Source organism: Crocodylus siamensis, chromosome 4 (assembly GCF_052110815.1).
Source record: "Crocodylus siamensis isolate JL-2025a chromosome 4, ASM5211081v1, whole genome shotgun sequence".
NCBI lineage: Eukaryota > Metazoa > Chordata > Crocodylia > Crocodylidae > Crocodylus > Crocodylus siamensis.
The window spans coordinates 58,145,665-58,164,783 of NC_143398.1; the positions used below are offsets into that span (position 1 = coordinate 58,145,665).

The window sequence follows — 19,119 nt, forward strand, 5'->3', positions numbered from 1 at the left end:
CTATGGCTATATCAGTGCTGAATCTGCAAATCCAAGTCGGCCGAATCGAATCAGGACAGTGATTCAAATCACCAAATCAAATCACTGTCCCTCCAAATCGGCCAAATCCAAAGTAAATATTTGTTGCTTAGCACAGGCCTACTGTGCAGTAGCATCCTGACATGGTTGTCAAGTGATGCTTATTACACAGTAGCTCATTACTACTGCACGGCAGCATCACATCATGGTTTGTGCCCGGTGATACTACTGTGCAGTAGTAACAAGCTGCTCTGCAGTAAGAGTCTTGTGTAGATGCAGCCATTTTGAAAAGAAAGAGGAGTCAGAAAAAGAACAGTTGTGTGGAACTGATTCTCCTTTTCTTCTGTGCTAATCTTGCTTTGTGCTACTTGTGGTGTTATTATTGAAGTCTATATGACCCCAGTTTCCCTTCTTCTATCACTTTTTGTGCTATCTGCCTGCCAAAGGAAGCTACTTTTGAAAATTGGGCCCATCAGAAGGTATTCTGAAAAGTATTTTCCAGGGGAGGATATTCCTGACACAGTTTCAATCATCATCTATGTAAATTGATTAAAACTTTGTGAAACGGTCAAGCTACATTGCACATTTTCTCAGGATTCCAGTCCAGATCGTACATACAGGGCACGTCTACACATGCACATTTACTGCACAGTAATCAAAATTACTGCACAGTATGGACACGCGGCTACACATGCATGTCCATACTATGCAGTAAATATTGGGACTTATGCCTACTTGAGCATAAGTTTGACACCTGCATCATGCAGTTATCAAATTTACGCCCAATTAGTTACTGCGCAATAGCACACGTATAGATACCTTACCGTGAAGTAACACTGTGTGTGTGAACTGACTTGGAACCAACTTTAGTCCCAAGTCAGTCAACACATAGCATTAATGGTGCTTTAATGCCTGTATGTGTAGATGCTGGCCTATTCCCACTTAGTGTGCAGTAAATTTAAACCACTGTAAATGCAGGTGTAGACATGCCCACAGGAACACAGTGGTTCTAACCCAAAGAGTTTAGAAGCCAAAGGTAAGGCCCCGGTTGACACTGCAATGTTGCAATTCAGTTTGTAACAAGTTACCAGTATGAATATGTCTAAAACATGAGCAGGCAAAGTCCAGCCTGCAAGCCAGATTGGGCCTATGGCAGAGTCCATTTCTCAGCAGCCAGTTTCCATGGAGACTCCAGGAGTGGCAGAGCTGTGACAGCACGGGGCCAAGGTTTCCATGGAGACTGGCCCCAGCAGCATTGTCAGAACACATGGCTGGGCAGGGAGCTATTCTGGGGCCAAGATCTCACGGTGGTAACGGTGTAGTCCAGAGGTAGGGCAAAGCTGAACCCTGCATGCTCTGGGAGGGTATGCAGGCAGTGGAAATAAATGCCTCCCTACACGACTGGGCCTTCTGAAAATATTGTTTGGACTGCATAATTAAGATAATTTCAGATCTGAGAAACACCAAGAATATTTAAGAACTATCAAAATGAAACCTTAACCTACATTTCAGTAGTTCAGTATTTTTCTTTGCCATAAACTGAATATCAACATGTGCATGTAATATATTTACACTGGTTCTATACAGGTGCAATTTTACGCTTCACATAATTTTATGATAAATATATCAAATCTCATCCTTACCAGATAAAATATATGGTAGTGGAAGTGAATGTACTGTATTCGTGTGGTGAATTTTCCCACTGAGCTTTCATACAGGGATGTGAAAGACTTAGAGAAACACAGTCCATGTAACATTAAACAAGCAGCCTCTCTTACTAATCTAATTGCATCATGTTACATAAGAAAGTGGAAAATTAACTGCTTCTTCCAATCTATTAACTGGCTTCTGGCAGTTTGGTAAGAAAACCTGAAGGCTTTATCACTATAGCTATGTTGTTATGTGGCTGCAGTCAGGGAATGATGGAAGGATAAAGCCCACCAGCATGTGGATATAAATAGATACAGATGTCAGTGGTTTGAAAAAAGATAAGGATACAAAATTAAGAGATGCTTTATAAGTGATACATTTTATGGATTCCAAATAAGAATATTGCTACTTTAAGCAATGTACATTTAAAATGACCATAATTCAGAAACCTCCTACAAACCACAGAACAAATGCAACAGAACACATACTATATGCAGCAGTCCTGCATTGGCAAGGGGATTTTTCCCAGAGAAGGACTCTTGTAGCCAGAGCATAGAAGTTAAGAGTTAAAGGACATGGGCCTCTCTCAAACTTCCAGTGTCACTTTGGACAACTCAGTGTCTCAGCGTTTAAATTCTCCCATCCATAAATGGTTTGTAAAAAAGCACTGTCCAGTCCTTGAATAGAAATGTGTGTACTTCAGTTTTACATAATGCATTTCTCCTTGTCACTATCAGCCTGCACGTGCTGCAATATAAACAGGAGCCAGAAAAAAGCCCCTTAACAAAGCAGGGGAAAACTTTTCTAGCATGGGCATCATATAGGACTACTCCACATAGGCTTCCTTGCAAGCCTCAGTGCAAGGAGTACAAGGGATTGTACTAACACGGAAAGGAGAATACAGATAGACAGAAGGGATATCCATGGAACTTAGTAGCTGTAGGCCCTTAGACTGCCTTATAGTAAAGGAAAGGGGATGTCATGAATTCAAGATACTCTTAAGGACCTAAATAATTCTCTAGGCAGTATGTCACAGGATCTCCAATGGATATTTTCCTTGGGTTCCACTGTGTAAATGTCAATAGGGGACACTCTCTGGAATGCATGTCAGGAATGATGGAGTTCTGGTTCCACCCCATTCTCATTCACTGGCCAGTTTACCTGAGCCAGTGATAGGGATGAGGTTTAGCAAGAAAAATACCTCTGGTATCAGCAAGCAGAAAATGTGTAGCCCTGTCACCCAGCAAAAGGGGGACACAAGAGTGTGTTTGAAAACATATGGTCTGGTAACACTGAATATAGCTAAGGCTGTTGGACATTTCCTTGCTTTCAGATGTTTACCATTTTGCCAATCCTTACCTCTTTGGACTAAAGTTGTCTATGCTGGGTGTCTGCTGCAGACTGATAATTTTTTTCCAGTCAAAATGATCCAGTTGTATCCAGGCTAGGGAAAAGTGAGTTCTTTTGCCTGTAGTAAAATATGCCACTTATGCAACTGGAAATCTACCATTTGAGTTTGTAAAGGGCAATATAATTTGGCCCTAGATTTTTCCAAAGTAGAGGTTGCCATATACATATATTTGTGGCAGTTGGATATGGTTTAGACAGGGATGATCCTGCCTAGAGCAGGAAGTTGGACTAAATGAACTCCTCAGTTCTCTTCTAGCTCTATGATTCTATGATTGAAACTTGGGTTGGGAAGACTAGGTTTGGCTGGCCAAGGAGACTTGGATTAGGAGCTAGTAGATAAGCAGAGGAAATTTAAAATCTGACAAGGCAGAGAGAGAACTGAGACTGTCTAAACCACAAACTGATGTGGGAGACTGGGAGCCAGAGAAGATAGGGAACATGGGCAGAAAGAAGCTTACTAGAGGCTAGGAACAGATTAGAGGAAAACCTGAGGGGAGGGAAAATGGAACTGATTTGGTGATGAGACTAAGAACAAAATGAGGGAGGATTGAGGGAGTCCTCAATGGGAAGAGCTGGACAAGGAGACTTATTGTGATGATAATGGTACTGTGAGGAGGAACTGGAGCTGACAGACAGGAAAGCTAGAGTAGAAGGGTTTGCATTTGTAGGAGCAGAAGACTATGTGACAATTAGAGCCCTGGAATGGGACAAGAAATTTTTAAGTCTCTGGGTACCATTGTCATCAGCAGATATCTATGAAGTCCACAGACACAGACTGATGGGAGTGGTGCTGGTTCACAGAGAGGATGGTAACTTAACACAGCTCTAAGTGGACCTATCTACACATGCCTATTGATGCACGGCAATAATCTCTGGAGCTTATCACTCTGCAGCTTATTGTTGCCAGGTGCACATCTGCACATGCACTAAGGATCACAGCACGCTGAGCTGGGGCAGAGTAGCCCTGGCTGGCAGAGGGCCACAGGGGTCAACCTGCCAGCCTTTCACACCCCCCCCCCCACGCTCCCCCCAGCTCAACATGCTGCAGAGGAGCTGACTAGGGCACAAAGGTACTTCAGTGTGCGGGATAGCCAGCAGGCAGCCCCCACACTGAAGCAACCTTGTGCCCCAGCCAGTTGGGGCAGCATCAACACATGGGCTGCTGTGGAGTTTTTTACTCTGCAGCAGGATAGTACTTGTAAATACCCAGCCCTGGGGCCTTCTAAGTACAAGTACTATCCTGCTGCAGAGTAAATTAGTTTACTCCAGACTAACAGAGGTGCATATGTAGACACTGAGATGTTTACTATGCATCTAGTTAGTCTATTGCACAGTAAATGTCTAATGTAGATGTGTCCAGGTACTCCATTAGTTCATGTGGTAGATGTTGGCGCAATGAAAAAAGATTTCCAACTATAACTGAGTGGGAAACTGTTCTCTTATCCCTTTAACATTTGTAATATTTTAATACATGTTAATCTTTTGAACTTTTTTAGTATGAAGCAGAGTAACCCTTATCTGAGTTGTATACCCCAGTGACCCTTATCAGAGTTGTGTAGGAATGGCGAAGTAGAGCTGAAAACTGAACGTAGGTTTCCCACATCCGTAACTGAAGCCAGGGAACTGTGCTTGAGCATAGCAAGTTCTTGAGTATTGCAAGTTATAGTGCTAAGTTCTATGAAAATAAAACAAGTCCTAGGCATCTCAAGTTAGACACCCAAATTAGTGAATACTTTTCTCCTTAATCTCACTAGATCTCCATTTCCCATCTGAATAATGAGAACAATCCCCCACACTTACATTAGAGTGGTATTGTGAAACTAAATGAACATCTGTGAAGCATTCGGCTACTGTTGTGAACAGTATCATAGAAAAGCTCATGAATTAATTAATAATTTGTGCTTATAGCAGGTTTGAATATTGTGCAGTAGTTAAGAAATGAGTCCATTTTGAACAATGAGAAGAAAACAAAAAACAACTATGAAAGAGCTATCCATTCAGTTGAATGCTATACACTGAATCAGTCAGGGACCCATTGAAAATACAGCATGTAACCATGTCATAATTATATTGACAAGAGAAATGAAATAGGATATGTGAAACAGATGATACTTCAGTTTTTAGCAAGGACTATGTTAAAATAAGAAACTGTTTCTCTAACATATGAAGCTATTTAAAAAAAATGCAACAAAACAAAATGTTTGACAAATGGAGGACACATTTATCTTTACCATTTTTCCCATAAGCCATCTTCCAAAAGTAAACATTGTAAAATATTATTATGTCATTGAGAAACACATAGCCTGGTAACGTCTGGAACTAGTCAGATATTAAGTGAACCGCAATTAAGGTAGTCTATACTAAAGGAATAAAAAAAGTGGAACTTTGGTACCTCAGAGGTAATTCCCTTCTATAATGATGATTTCAATATGGTGGCAGATAGAAACCTCAACTTAAATGAAACATTACCTCAAAGTATTGGACTGTCCCAAGAAGAAAAAAGAAACCTCAGGAGAAAACAAGAGGCAATTTAGAAGCCTCTTTCCTGTTTTCTTAAAATTCTTGAATTCTCCATATCAGCAATATTGAACACACTAAATATACTGTCAATATTTTAATTTCTTAAGATGGAGGATATAAGGATATATTTTTGAGGTGAATATTTCCAAATTAGGACTGTTGGTAACACTTCATATTTTAATGCAGCTACTTACAAGAAATACAGACCTGGGGCCTGAATCCAACTTCATTCCCATTGATATAAATCAGAGAAAATCAGCTGAAGTCAATGGAGCAAGATCTATAGAATGGTATAATTCAGTGTGTTCAATCTTCGGCCCTGTGGGCCAGACAAGTGGCATGGGGCCAATCCAGAGGCTGGAATAGGGCCCTGCACTGCCTCTGCCCAACCCCACACACCTGGATTGGGCCTCATGCCCTGTGATGGGGTTCCAGGGACCTTGGCTGCTCCCACCTGCCCTGTGCTGCCCCATCCGGATCTGAATGCTGAGACTGGGGTCCCATGCTGCCCCTGCGCAACAGGATTGGGCTCCTCATTGTACAAAAAAATCACTATACAAAATCAGATTAATACTCTTATCCCATGACTGCTCTGAACCCAGGAGCTGAATGCCAACAATATTGTTATGCAGATCAACAGTATGAGCAAACATATGCGTTCCCTATGCCGGGACAAGGACATCAGAGTTGTTAACATTGGTTATTCACAAAATAGGAAGAATTCTGTTCTCATGTTCCCTGTAATGACATCAAAATCAACAAAGAGTAAAAAAATAAATTACAAAAGACGTGCTCCTTCAGATGCAGAATATTGAAACACTGATTGTTCTAGTTCACTTCTATTATGTTCACTCTAAAGGAAAAAGCAATGATCTTGGGTGGGAACTCTTCCTATACGCATTCTGCAACACATCAGCTCCAACACAAATAACTCTATTGCTTCAGCAGGAAATATGGTAAAAGAGTTCCAGGACACACAGGGTGCATCTACACGTGCAATTAATTTGACAGAATATACTCAAATTGAATTAATCCCAATGCCACTGTCTATACATGCATTTAAACTCAGTAATTTACTATGCTGCCAGATACTACTTGTATCTGATGCGACTATCTGGCAGCACAGTAAATTAGTCTACTGTGCCCTAATTGCGGCTCCTGTGTAAACGGTGACATTTTACTGCACAGCAAATTAGTCTGCTGTGCAGTAAAGCATCTCATATAGATGTGGCCACTGAATTTGAAATGCATAGCCAAATTTACTTATAATGTTACTTAACCTTGTGTTATGTGGTTTAGCCTACAAAATGTCAGGGTACCTTCTGGTGGGTAGGTATAAATTTAAGCACATAAATGTAATTCTAATGTCCTTAGAACTTAAAAGAAAAGTTGATGGCTCAATAATGTTTTCCCAACTATTCAAACCTATATGGCTCCATGGTTATACAGTACTTTCACATCAAGTTGTAGTTCCTTGGACACAGGTATTACTTTGATGAGATCCTTGTAAGCAAGTTGGAGTGATGCTCAACGGTCTATATAGAAGACATTATTTAATACATTACAGTACATTGGCCATTTTCCAGTGATCATATACCACCATAGGTTGAGGACGGCTAGTATTTGTACTTCTCCCTCCTCATCACCATGCATTATTCCCAGGGTCTTCTTCTAGCGCAGGAGAGACCAACCTGCAGCACATGTGTCACAAGTGGCACAGGCTGAGGGGACAAGCAGCACAGTGACATTCAAGGCAGGCAACAGAAAACAGAGCAGCAGATTGGGCAGGATGCAGAGAGCAGAAGAACTGATCAGACAGCAGTTGGGGATTGGAGTGGCACTTAGAGAGGTGGACTAGCTGACTTGCAGCACACCTGCCAAAAAGGTTGCTCCCCATTGTCCTAGAACATTAAATCTCAGTTTTCACCAATTAGACAGTGCCTTACACTGGAGCACTGGCTACTATGTACTGCTGTAGTCCAGAGATGTAGATAACCATGTTAGTCTAAAGTTAAGTAGAAAACTTCTGCTACAGTACAAACAACTGCTAGTTCTGCACATTCTTCTGTAGCAACAAGTAGGGGCATCAATGTAGCTCATCATCCAAAGCATTTATTTATTAGTGAAAGCCAGTTCCAAAGCTTAAACCAAAGCACACTTTCTTGAAGCCCAAAGAACATTAATTATTTGAATTCAGATGTGGTATAAAGTAAATAATGACAGCTTTTATACTCAGAACCTGAGGAAACACACACAAATGCATATCTGTCAGATTCTTAAAAAATCGTAGCTTAGGACACATTTTAGATTTTCCAAAAAATAATTCTCCATTCAGTTTTGTGAGAAGTCTGAAGGGCTACTAAACCACATTGTTATTATTTGTGTTACATGGCTGTTAGGAATCCTAAGCAGGGTCGAGGGGCCTATTCTGCTAGGTGTCATACAAATGCAGAACAAAGAATTAGTTCCTGCCCCAAATGAAATACAATTATCTAAGTATAAGACCTAAATACAAGGCAAGAGATGAAATAAAGAGAAATGAGGGAATGCAAATCAACCATAATGATCAGCATAATAGACAGTGGGTCTCAACACACTAATACCCTAACCCCATAGCATAACAAAGGGGAGACTGGGACACGAGCCCTGGTCACCAACCCCTTGGTCACAGTGAAAAATAGAAGTGGCTGCACTGCTAGATCAGCCACTGCCATGCCACCAGCAGCACAGCCAGTGATGCTGCTCTGCCTGTGTGTTACTGCTGCCCAGACCACTGGTGCCCAGAGCACTGATGTCACATTATGTGTCTTGCTTAAACACTATCATATTTTGCTTAAATCATCATGAGAAAGAAGAGTTTAATGAGGGATTAGAGGATAATGAAAAAATTGAAAGAAATCTCTCTTCTTAAGTCAAGCTAACTGGACTTGAACTTGGGTCTCCCACCTCTCAGGAGAATGTCCAAAACTTTTGGAGACATTTCACTTCGCATACAACACTTAGATAAACGAAGAATAATACTGTATTCCAGTTCCTTGGACACTCAGGAGAAAAACAGGACACATGGGCTTCAGCACTTGCTTCAGTGAATGCTTACATATTTACGGAGATATTAAGAATGTCCTGCCATAGAATTACCTATAGGATCGGAGGGCTGAAATCTCTCTGGGCAAGAAAAGATATCAAACCCAGGTCTTTAACCAGGACGCACATCCTCATTGCTAGGTGACTGGGTAAAAAGGTGTGACAGCAGCTCCTTCTCCAACACATTTGTGAATCAATCTTTACATTTCGTTTGTTCTTTGCACGAATGCCTGCATAGGAAACATTTTGTATGTGTGTTTACGTGCTTCTGTGTTTGTTTGTTTGAAGATTCATTGGGCCACAGTAAAAAGCATGCCTCACTAGTCTAGTGGTCAGGGCACTTGCTGGGTTCCAGTCCCTGGTCCAGGAGCTGTCATGTAAAATGCTCCCTTTCTTTATCCCCCATCTTGAAGATGTGGAATTGATTTCCCTCAGGCAGACAGGGCATTGAGCCTACATCTCCAATATCCTGTTGCCTAAAAGGGGGGCAAGAACATTGCCAGTGTTGTCACAGTAAAAGAAGATTGGAAAAAAGGGCACAGACACTGACTTTCAAGTTCAAGGTTCAGAACTATGAATCCCAAGTGGAGGGAGCCCCTCTTGGTCATACTGAGCCAGGCGTGTAAGCCCCAAATAGAAGCAGGGTTTAAGACAGCCCTATCCACATCATTTCCCTTTAGCTCAGTGTTGGCCAGCTGCTGCTGACTAGCTGTTTTGAATCCCACTCAGAGGTAGGATCATGTAAGAGTGATGTTGTAGCCATGATGGTCCAGAAATTGTAGGAGGCAAGGATTTCTTAGGGTATCTTTCACTAGACCAACTATGTAGTTGGGATAAAATTATACAAGCTTTCAAATGTAAGAGATCTGAGGGAGAATGTCTTACATTCAAAAGCTTGTCTAACTTTTATCTCAACTACATAGTTTGTCCAATAAAAGATATCACCCTAGGAAGTCCTTGCCTCTTACATCTCTGAGATACATCTCTTTCCCCATTTAGAGAGAGCCTTGGTATCTCATGCCGTTCTGCATTCCCCCTTGGGACCAGGCATGTAGAAGTTAGGCTTTGTGAGGCTCTGCATTGTGTTGCCTATGCCCCTTTTTAGATCTAGCCCAAGTGCTGTATGGGAACATTGACTCATAAAGAAGTCAGTGAGGACTCCTGGTGCTTGGGCCAAGCCCCTGAGGACTGGAAAAGGGCCAATGTGGTCCCTATTTTCAAGAAGGAGAGGAAGGAAGAGCCTGGCAACTACAGCCCAGTCAGCCTCAATTCTATCCTGGGGAAGGTCTTTGAAAAAATTATCAAGGGCCACATTTGTGAGATCCCTGCAGGGGAAGTGATGGTGGGGGGTCACCAACACGGGTTTCTGCCAGGGCAATCCTGCCTGACTAACCTGGTCTCTTTCTGTGACCAGGTAACAAAGAGCTTAGATAGGAAGGAGGAAGTCGATGTCATCTTCTTGGACTTCCAGAAGGCCTTCGACACAGTGTCCCACCAATTCTGGTGGGCAAGCTGAGGGAGTGTGGCATTGACGAATGCACAGTCACATGGGTGGCAGACTGGCTCCAGGGGCGCACCCAGAGGGTGGTGGTAGACGGGTCGATGTCAACCTGGGAGGGTGTGGGCAGCGGAGTCCCCCAGGGCTCGGTCCTTGGGCCGGTGCTGTTCAACATCTTCATTAGCGACCTGGACGAGGGTGTGGAGAGCACCCTGTTCAAGTCTGGTGATGACACCAAGCTGTGGGGTAAAGTGAATACACCGGCAGGCAGGGACTGCATCTGGGCAGACCTGGATAGGCTGGAGAAGTGGGCGGATCTGAACAGGATGCGGTTCAACGAAGACAAGTGCAGGGTGCTGCAGCTGGGGAGAGGGAACCAGCATTATGGTTATAGGTTAGGGGCTGACCCTCTCGGTATCACAGAGGCAGAGAGGGATCTTGGAGTCAGGACTGACTCCAGGATGAATATGAGTTGCCAGTGCGACGAAGCAATAGGCAGAGCCAACTGCACCCTGTCATGCATCAACAGGGGCATCACTAACAGGTCCAGACAGGTCTTGCTCCCCCTCTATGCGGCGCTGGTCAGGCCGCAGCTGGAGTACTGTGTCCAGTTCTGGGCGCCGCACTTCAAGAGGGACGTGGGGAACCTGGAGAGAGTCCAGAGGAGGGTCATTCGTATGGCTGGGGACCTCCATGGCTAGTCCTATGAGAAGAGGCTGAGGGACCTGAATCTCTTCAGTCTCTGCAAGAGGAGACTGAGGGGGGATCTTGTGGCTGCCTACAACCTTATCAGGGGCCACCAGCAGGGACTCGGGGAAAGTCTGTTCCCTAGGGCCCCCCTTGGGGTCACCAGGAACAATGGCCACAAGCTGAGGGAGGATAGGTTTAAGTTAGGTATTTGGAAGAACTACTTCAGTGTAAGGGTGGCCAGAGCCTGGAATAGGCTTCCCAGAGAGGTGGTGCTCTCACCTTCCCTGGAAATCTTCAAGAGGAGACTGGATAGGCACCTGGCTGGGGTCTTACGACCCCCCCCCCCCCCAGTGCTCCTTCCTGCCCGTGGCGGGGGGTCAGACTCAATGATCTGTCTAGGTCCCTTCTGACCCACTGATTCTATGATTCTGTAAGTAAGGACCTTCAGAGGCCATTTACTCCAACCCCTGCCTAATGAAGGATCACCCCTATCCAAACCAACCATGAACTAAATTCGACATAAGACTACTGTCAACCCTGACAGCCCACACCTAAAACCTTGACCTTCTGCAGGGAAAGCAGGGGAACCATGGCAGCCAGCTTTGTTGTCAATAAATCCTCAAGAGATCCCAGGTAGAGCACCACGGCCCCACTACAGAGGAAGGCAAAACCCCTCGCAGTCCGTACCAATCCGATCATGGGGTAAAATTCCTGTCTGACCCCAAAGATGATCCTAAACCCCCCCGCAGCCGGGAACTTCTGGCTTTGGTCCCAGCTCAAAGTCCTCAGTCTTGGCTGTCACCAGAACCCCGGTGCCTCTGAGGGAGGCTTAAAACCCGCTGAGACAGAGCAGAAAAGGGAGGGAGGGAGCAGCCAAGCGCGCTGGGGAGCCCGGCAACCCAGTGCTTCCTCAGCAGGGCGAGCCGTGCGCAGGGCAGTGCGGGGTGGGTGGGGGTGCAAGCGGGGGCGGCTCAGCACAAGCGCGGGGCGCTGCCCGCTCTGGCCCGGCGGGTGGCGGATGCTGCCGCCCGCGGCGGGCTGGGGCTGGGGTCCCCCCTGCCGCTCCCGGGAAGGTGTCTCCCAGCACATGCTTCCCGGAAAGCGGCCGCGGGGCGCCCTGCCACTGCTCCTGCCCCGAGGCGCGAGGGGAGGGATGGAGCCGAGCCAAGCCGAGCCCCTCCCCGCCCAGGGCCCGCTCCCGCGACACCCCCGCCCCCAAAGCCGACACGGGGCGGCCGCGACTCCCCTGGGTGCATAAATAGGGGCCGCGGCGATGCCGGCGCCACCCGCCCCGCGCCATGAGCCCGGCAGGTGCCGCCCGGCTGGTGGCGCTGCTCGCCCTGCTGGGCCGCCCGGCCGCCGCGCCGCCCGCCCGCGCCCTGTCGCTGCCCCTGGCCGACCTGCTGGAGCGCGCCGTGCAGCTCTCGGGCAGGCTCCACAGCCGCGCCTCGGCGCTGGCCCGCGACCTGGCCAGTGCCCCGCGCGGGACGGGGCCGGGGTGCGCCTCCCCGCCCTGCCCGCGGGCCCGGGCCTCCGCCGGCGGCGGCAACGAGCTGGGCAGGGCGGCGCGGCCGTGCCCCACAGCCGGCATGCGGACCCCCGACGGCAAGGAGACGGCGCAGCGCCTGGCGGTAAGCCACGCAGGGCCGTCGTGCGGGCGGCGCCGCCCCGGGCGCTTCCCGCCGCCTGACGTGCGGCTCCCCCCGACGCGCGTGCGGCGCGTGCAGACACCAGGGGCCGCGGCGCGGGGAGGAAGCGGGGGCGCCGCGCGGCCGCTCGGGGGGCTCCGCGGGGAGCTTGTGCTGTGTCTGTGCCCGCGCGCACACACCTGTGCGCACACAGACATGCGCATGTTTACGCACGCACATACACGCGTATGCACGTTTCTCTGCGTCCACTCGTTGAGCAAAGCCGTGACCGTGCTTGTAGTTTAAGCCGATCGGTAACAACACAACGGTAACCCGCAGCTTCCCTGGTGAGGGAGAACTTTTCAGAACCCGCGGGTTGGGAACTTAACTGCTACTTTCCAAAGCGACCTGGACATCTAGGACTGAGCTCCTTTTCACCTAATAGCTAGTCTCAAGTGCAGCTTGGGACTAACACCAAGGGTGGAAACAACCATCGCCTCTTGGCTTGGGGTGTGCTACCATCATTTTTTTTTTTACGGCAGCACAAATTGTGAGCAAATAGATGTTGCTACTCTTGGTCACACGTTAAAGGAAGATCAGTGGCATGACGGAAGGTAGGAATAGATTGCTGCTTATTGCAACAGATGTCTGTTAGCTGCATGGTGGGAGAGGACCCGCAGCCTGAGATGGTCGCACTCTCCAGCCACCCAGGGCAGGGCTTCACGTCAAGCCAGGCTTTCCCTGCTTACAGGGAGGCACCCTGGGGGAAGCTGGGGGTCTTTGCTCAGTCAGCCTCATCCCCAGGAATTACAGGAGTGATTGTGGTAAAATAGGGCTGCCTTTCCCTGCTCAGCCCGACTCACTCCTGCAATCACAGTGGACAGGTCTGGCTGAGTAGGGAAAGTTGCCCTGTCCTTCCTTGATAGTGCAGGAGAAGGGGTGACACACTCTCCCAAGGTGGTTTTGGGTCAGCAGGGAAAGACCAACATTCCCTGCTCACCCAAAACCACCTTGGGAGATCATATCACCCCCTCTCCTGCACTATCAAGGACAGGGCAAGGGGGCATTGTGTGTTGTGCCTAACAAAATGGATCAGCTGTGTCACAACACCTCGTGGCTGTTTCTCAGGCTACTTCTAGCCTGTAACTGAGTTACCTGACTACAGCATAGAAGCAATTCCATTACCCACTCGGGGTGCATAAGTGCTCCTGTTGTAAGAATAGAAACATGTCTACACATCTCTGGGGTGTGATCCTATTCCTGTAATAGGAGCGCTTATGCAGCCAGAGGGGGTGATAGAATCACGTAACTCGATGTTAGTCTCAAACTGCACTTTCACATTAGGTGAAAGAGGGTTCTGTCCTCAAAGCTTAAATCTTAATAAGTCAATCAGACTGATCCACCGCCTGCTCTAGGAGGTGTCTGCCACTACTGCCTCTTAATGGAGCTGCAGCTTATACTGCAAAAAGGGTCCTTTGAACAACATAGCTTATACCAGTTCCCCAACCACAGTTCAGCTATGCTACCAACAGGACTGTTTGCAGCTATAACTATTGCTGGGGTTTTTAATGGCATTCTTGTTTCCACTAGGGACTTTATTAGTTTTCCCACACTCCTAACAGAAATAGCAATGACAGAAAAATGGTGAAAGTAAATCAGGCTTTACACTCCTAAAGCATAGGGAAATAGTTATCTGTGGTTGCATCTACACATGTGCACTTACAGCACAGTAATCAAAATTACTGCACAGTATGGGTGCACAGCTACATGTGCATGCCCATACTGCATAGTAAATATGGCAACTTATGCTAACTTGAGCATAAATTTGATACCTGCATCATGAAGGTATCAATTTTACACCCGATTAGTTACTGCACAGTAATGCATATGTAAATGCCTTGCTGCGCAGTAATGCTGTGTACGCAAACTGACTTGGGACTAACTTCATTTCCAAGTCAGACCACACACAACGTTAATGCACTTTAATGCCTGCACATATAGACACCAACCTACTCCTACTTACTGTACAGCAAATTTAAGCCTGTGTAAATGCACACAGACACGCCCTGTGTTAGTCTGAAGTTAGGCAGAAGGCAGGGTAGATATGCACCTTATAAACTAAATCAGAGATATATAGCATAAGCCTTTGTGATGAAGGCAAGGTCACTTCATTTTGTGAGCCTGAGCTCAGGCTCACAAAAGCTCATGCTACATCGCTGATTTAGTTAATGTATAACAGTGGTTGGTTTCCAACCTTATGGTCCCACAAGCCAGATCCCATGCAGGGTTGGTCTATGGGCTAGATTCTATGTGGGGTTAGTCCATGGGCCCAATCCTGTGCCACCCCGATTCAGCCATGCATCACCCATCTCCTCCTGGTCTAATAAGGTGCAAATCTACTTTGTTTTTTACACTCCCAAATCACTTGAGCACTGGGAGTAAAAAATTTCTCAAGACTTTTTCCCCATAACAACTCGGCTGTTTGGCTTTTTGTTTTAATGTATTGTTATGAAAGTAAGGATGTCTGCTTTGTAAGACCAAGTTTTGATGTAGTTTAGATGTAGCAGAATTAGATCTTAAGCCACTTGCAAGCGGGTCACAGGTAGAAAATCACTGGGTTTTGTTCATACTAGCTATTATATGTTAGTAGTAAAAACCAGTATTAGTGGGGAAAAATAACTAATAGCAAGAATTGGACAAGACTGTTACATTTTCTAAACATCTATAAATGTTATCTACCAGCAAGAGTGTGAGTGCTCATATGCCTTGTTACAAACTAAAATGAAAATTCTTTCATATTTTGTTTTCAAGAGAGAAAAACTCACTCACCTAGTACGGAGACTCCTGCAAGCATGGAAGGAACCACTTTCTCACGTTAGTCAGATGATTAGTCATCACCAAGAATTATCCAATGACAGCCTTCACAGAGCAATGCAAATCAGTAATATGGTGCACGAGCTGGAGATCGGAGTAAAAAAAGTAACAGAGAAGGCAAGATTTTCAACCTCTTCTGTATTACTTCCAATTATACTGAAATATCAGTGAGTACCTGGGGCTACTTTGACAGGGCCTTTAGATGAATTGAGGCCCTGGTTCAGCTAGAGCTTGAAGCATGCGAGCTGTAACTGAGATTCTTCAATCTGTTGCTCACATGAGAGTTTATTAAAATTAGAATGTTATTAAAATTAGAATAACTCCTATTTTCTTAATTGGTTTCTGAGCAACCATAAACCATTAGATTAACAAATCAACTTGACACCTGTATAGCAGTGATAGTTGTCTATACCCAAGGTTCATAAAATAGCTGCTAGGAGTGAAGTAAGTGTTCACTGCAAGAATATTTTATTTATAGAAAATATCCAAACATGGCTGGAATGTGTAAGTAGAAGGGATGGAACCATTCTGAGCCTCAGATAAGTAGTAATAATGACATTATATTTTTGTGCAAATAATTTAGACATAAGTAGACTGCAATGGGCATTTAAATTAACATCTGCAGTTTTTCATTCTGTCTTCAAATGATTGCTGTGTCACTGTTCTAACTAAAGGCATGTTCCTAAAGGAAAACTGTATTCTAGGATAAATTCTACAAGAGCATATCTGTACCTATCATGCGAGTTATTGAGTTATATAGCTACTTGCATAATTTCTTTAACATCCTATGGAAAATTATATGCAAGTTCCCTTGTTTGGTATGATTCTATTTGCAGCTCTCCAACATTCTGTTACCAAGTAAAGGGCCTGATTTTGTATTTCTTCTACATTCACAATGGCAACTAAAATCATTTGGAGTTGTGACTGACTAAGGAATATAGAACCAGGCCCATTTACTTTATGTAGTTTGTTATTTACTTTATGTATTTTACATTTCTTGGGCAGATCCAAAGGGGATTTGGTGCTTTCTGAGGTCACTGGTGAGTGCTGCTGCCTCTTTTCCCCTCCTGTTGGTTGTCTCAGTGGGCTGGGAGAGAATTCTACCTCCTCCCCACTCCGTTCCCACTGCTACATTGAGAGGGGCTTAAGCCTTTCTCAGAGACATTGCGTGTAGGCTGCAGCCAAGGCTGGGGATTTTGACTGGGGTGTGCCAGTGCTCCTGGTGGGACTTCAACCCAGAGGTTCCTGGCTAGAGGGTCTTGCCTCTCTGCTCAGGGTTAGACTGATGGCCGTATCTGGAGGCAGGAAGGAATTTTATCCCATGATTGATACAGACTGTGGGTAGATTTGCCTTCCTTTGTAGTGGAGGAAAACGGTCTTTTTCCTAGGATCCCTTGAATGTATACAGGCAGTCCTCGACTTACAGCATTTTAAGTTACAACGTTTCGCACTTACAACCTTTATAAATTGACACCATTTCAAATTTCTGACCTCAGTTTTGACTTTACAACACTTGATCCGATGCGATGCCACACCAGTGAACAAGTTCGCTGCATCGCTCATCTCCCTGGAGAACATCTGTCCAAACTTCCTTGGACACTGTCTTTAAGAAATCAAACAAGACTCCAGAAGAACCTGCAGGCAACACTCCTGAGGAAACTCCAGCCAAGAATCCTTCAAAAAGTCCAACCAAGAGCTTTTCAAAAAGTCCAGGAAAGTCACCTCAAGGAAGTCCTTCCAAATCAATATGATTGCTATTTACAATATAAATACATTAATAAATACATTACTCATCTATTATTGATCGAGTACAAAATTCTGGGGTATTTTTAGTGAAAATAGGGTATCAGCCTTGGTTCAGGAACCAATCCCTCATTTATAACATTGTTTCTGATGAGAAAATTGATTCAGAGTTGCAACGTTTTGACTTAAGATGCAGTTTTCAGGAACCAATTGTGTCGTGAGTCTGAGGACTGCCTATATTAACAACAACAGGACATTGGCCACCATAGTCTCCCAACTTTACCTGTGCCAGTGTTGCATCTTGTGTCATGTCAGGGCTGACTGGATAGTTCTGCTAAGAGGTTAAACAGTGGATTTGTATGGGATATTTGGATGGAACAATCCTTGTCAGGCAGGACATTGGACTCGATGATGTGTGGATGTCCTTTCCAGCCCTACTTTTCACAGAGAATCATAAAGTAACTCAGTAACCTAAGCATGTCTTGCTAAGAAGTGAATAAGTGATTAACACAATATTTGACATTTATTGTAACATTTTGCCTTTCCTTTTGATGGAAGTTGCACTGACATGCCAGTGAGTTCAGAGAGCACACCACGCATGCACCACACAACTGAAAGGAGGTGGCCACACACTCCTGGATCTGCTGATGCCATTGTCATCTTTGGGAGAAGGGAGATACTAGAGTTTGAACACAGGGTGCACATCTTACCAGTTAATCCTCTGGGTATTTGTATCCCAATTTTTTAAATTTTACAACAAATTTGGGGAATCATCAAAAGAAGATTCTTTGACACAGCAAGCATGTCCATATTGTACATGCTATTAATGCTTCACAAATAGTAAAGTATAAAAGGAACATAAAGTAACAAATATCAAAGTGAAACTACTTGTTGCATAAACAATATTATGACTTTTTCAGTAATACAGTGATTCTGGGTTTATCCTATAAAGATTTGGTGAGGGCTTTCAAATCCCATTGTTTTAATAGCAAGTGGGATGATCAGCACTTCTTAGAATCATTCAGAAAGTTACTAGGTAAATCACTACAGCACAGCCTACAAGTTTGAAGGAACCAGTCCTATTGAACAGTGGTCTTTACTTATTACTCTCCAGTGGTGTTAGGTTGTTGGTAGTACTGCCAAAGTTTTGCTTCCAGAGGCTGCTTCATGTTAAGTCAGCAACTGGTGTAAGCTGGGTAGCAGGTAATGCAGTATCAGCCTCTAGAGCACTTAGCGTATACTTTCCCCATTTACATAAAAAACCTGGAAATGAGTAGCATACATGAGCTGATGATTTCATTAGTTAGTGTTCTATAAACCCTGATTTTTATTAACTTCAGCCCTTGTATTTGGAGGATTTGCTTCTATGCATATTTGGTCAGTTGTGCAGTTACATTCATGTATCTTCTCTTTTCAATATAGATGCAGTCAATGGGGATCATTAGCAATTCACTAAATGGAATGGAATCATCAGAAACAACTGGTTTATCCATTAGTAATGAAGCAAATTTGATGAGTGGCTCGGACTTTATTTACTGCTTCAGGAGAGACTCCAATAAAGTACAAAGCTACTTAAAAATTCTTAGATGTAGGATTTTGCCAGAAAATAGTTGTTGAGTTTGAATCTCTTTGACAGTTTTCAAGATTAGATTAACATTGTCTGCAAAGATGGAACAAAATTAATTTATAAAGGTTTATCTTGTTTACGGTAATAATAAATTAAGAAAAAAAACTGGTTTTAAATGGCTTTGGCAGTTATTTATTTTGCATCATTAACCTACATGATGAAATATTAAGTAATTCATAATGAGTGTATGCTGGTTTAACACACCGGATAAAACAGATTGCAGTTGTAGTATATAAATCAAACTTACGTATTTACTTCAAAATGACAAACTCCAGTATGAATAGTTCATGTATTTTTAGGTACATATGTATTTATAGCATTGAAGCTGTAAAAAATAAATTAGTTAAACCTTGGTAGAAAGACATACATATATAGCA

The 19,119-nt window shown here is 44.6% G+C and overlaps 1 protein-coding gene across 1 annotated transcript; it reads left to right on the forward strand.

Annotated features, from left to right (window-relative positions):
• Nucleotides 1–12,168: 12,168 nt before the first annotated feature.
• LOC149865753 (prolactin-like) lies at nucleotides 12,169–18,771 on the forward strand. The gene is made up of 3 exons (XM_090041572.1): nucleotides 12,169–12,501; nucleotides 15,310–15,489; nucleotides 18,538–18,771. Exons 1-3 carry the CDS (start codon nucleotides 12,169–12,171, stop codon nucleotides 18,730–18,732), a joined length of 708 nt encoding a protein of 235 aa, XP_089897698.1. The 3' UTR covers nucleotides 18,733–18,771.
• The last annotated feature ends 348 nt before the right edge of the window (nucleotides 18,772–19,119 follow it).

What these genes read in the sequence shown, in the direction of transcription:
- LOC149865753 (XM_090041572.1), top strand. Translation starts at nt 12,169, where the DNA reads ATGAGCCCGGCAGGTGCCGCCCGGCTGGTGGCGCTGCTCGCCCTGCTG. An exon ending in AGACGGCGCAGCGCCTGGCG is followed by an intron (nt 12,502 to 15,309) that starts GTAAGCCACGCA and finishes TTTGTTTTCAAG; the next exon opens with AGAGAAAAACTCACTCACCT. An exon ending in TAAAAAAAGTAACAGAGAAG is followed by an intron (nt 15,490 to 18,537) that starts GCAAGATTTTCA and finishes TTTTCAATATAG; the next exon opens with ATGCAGTCAATGGGGATCAT.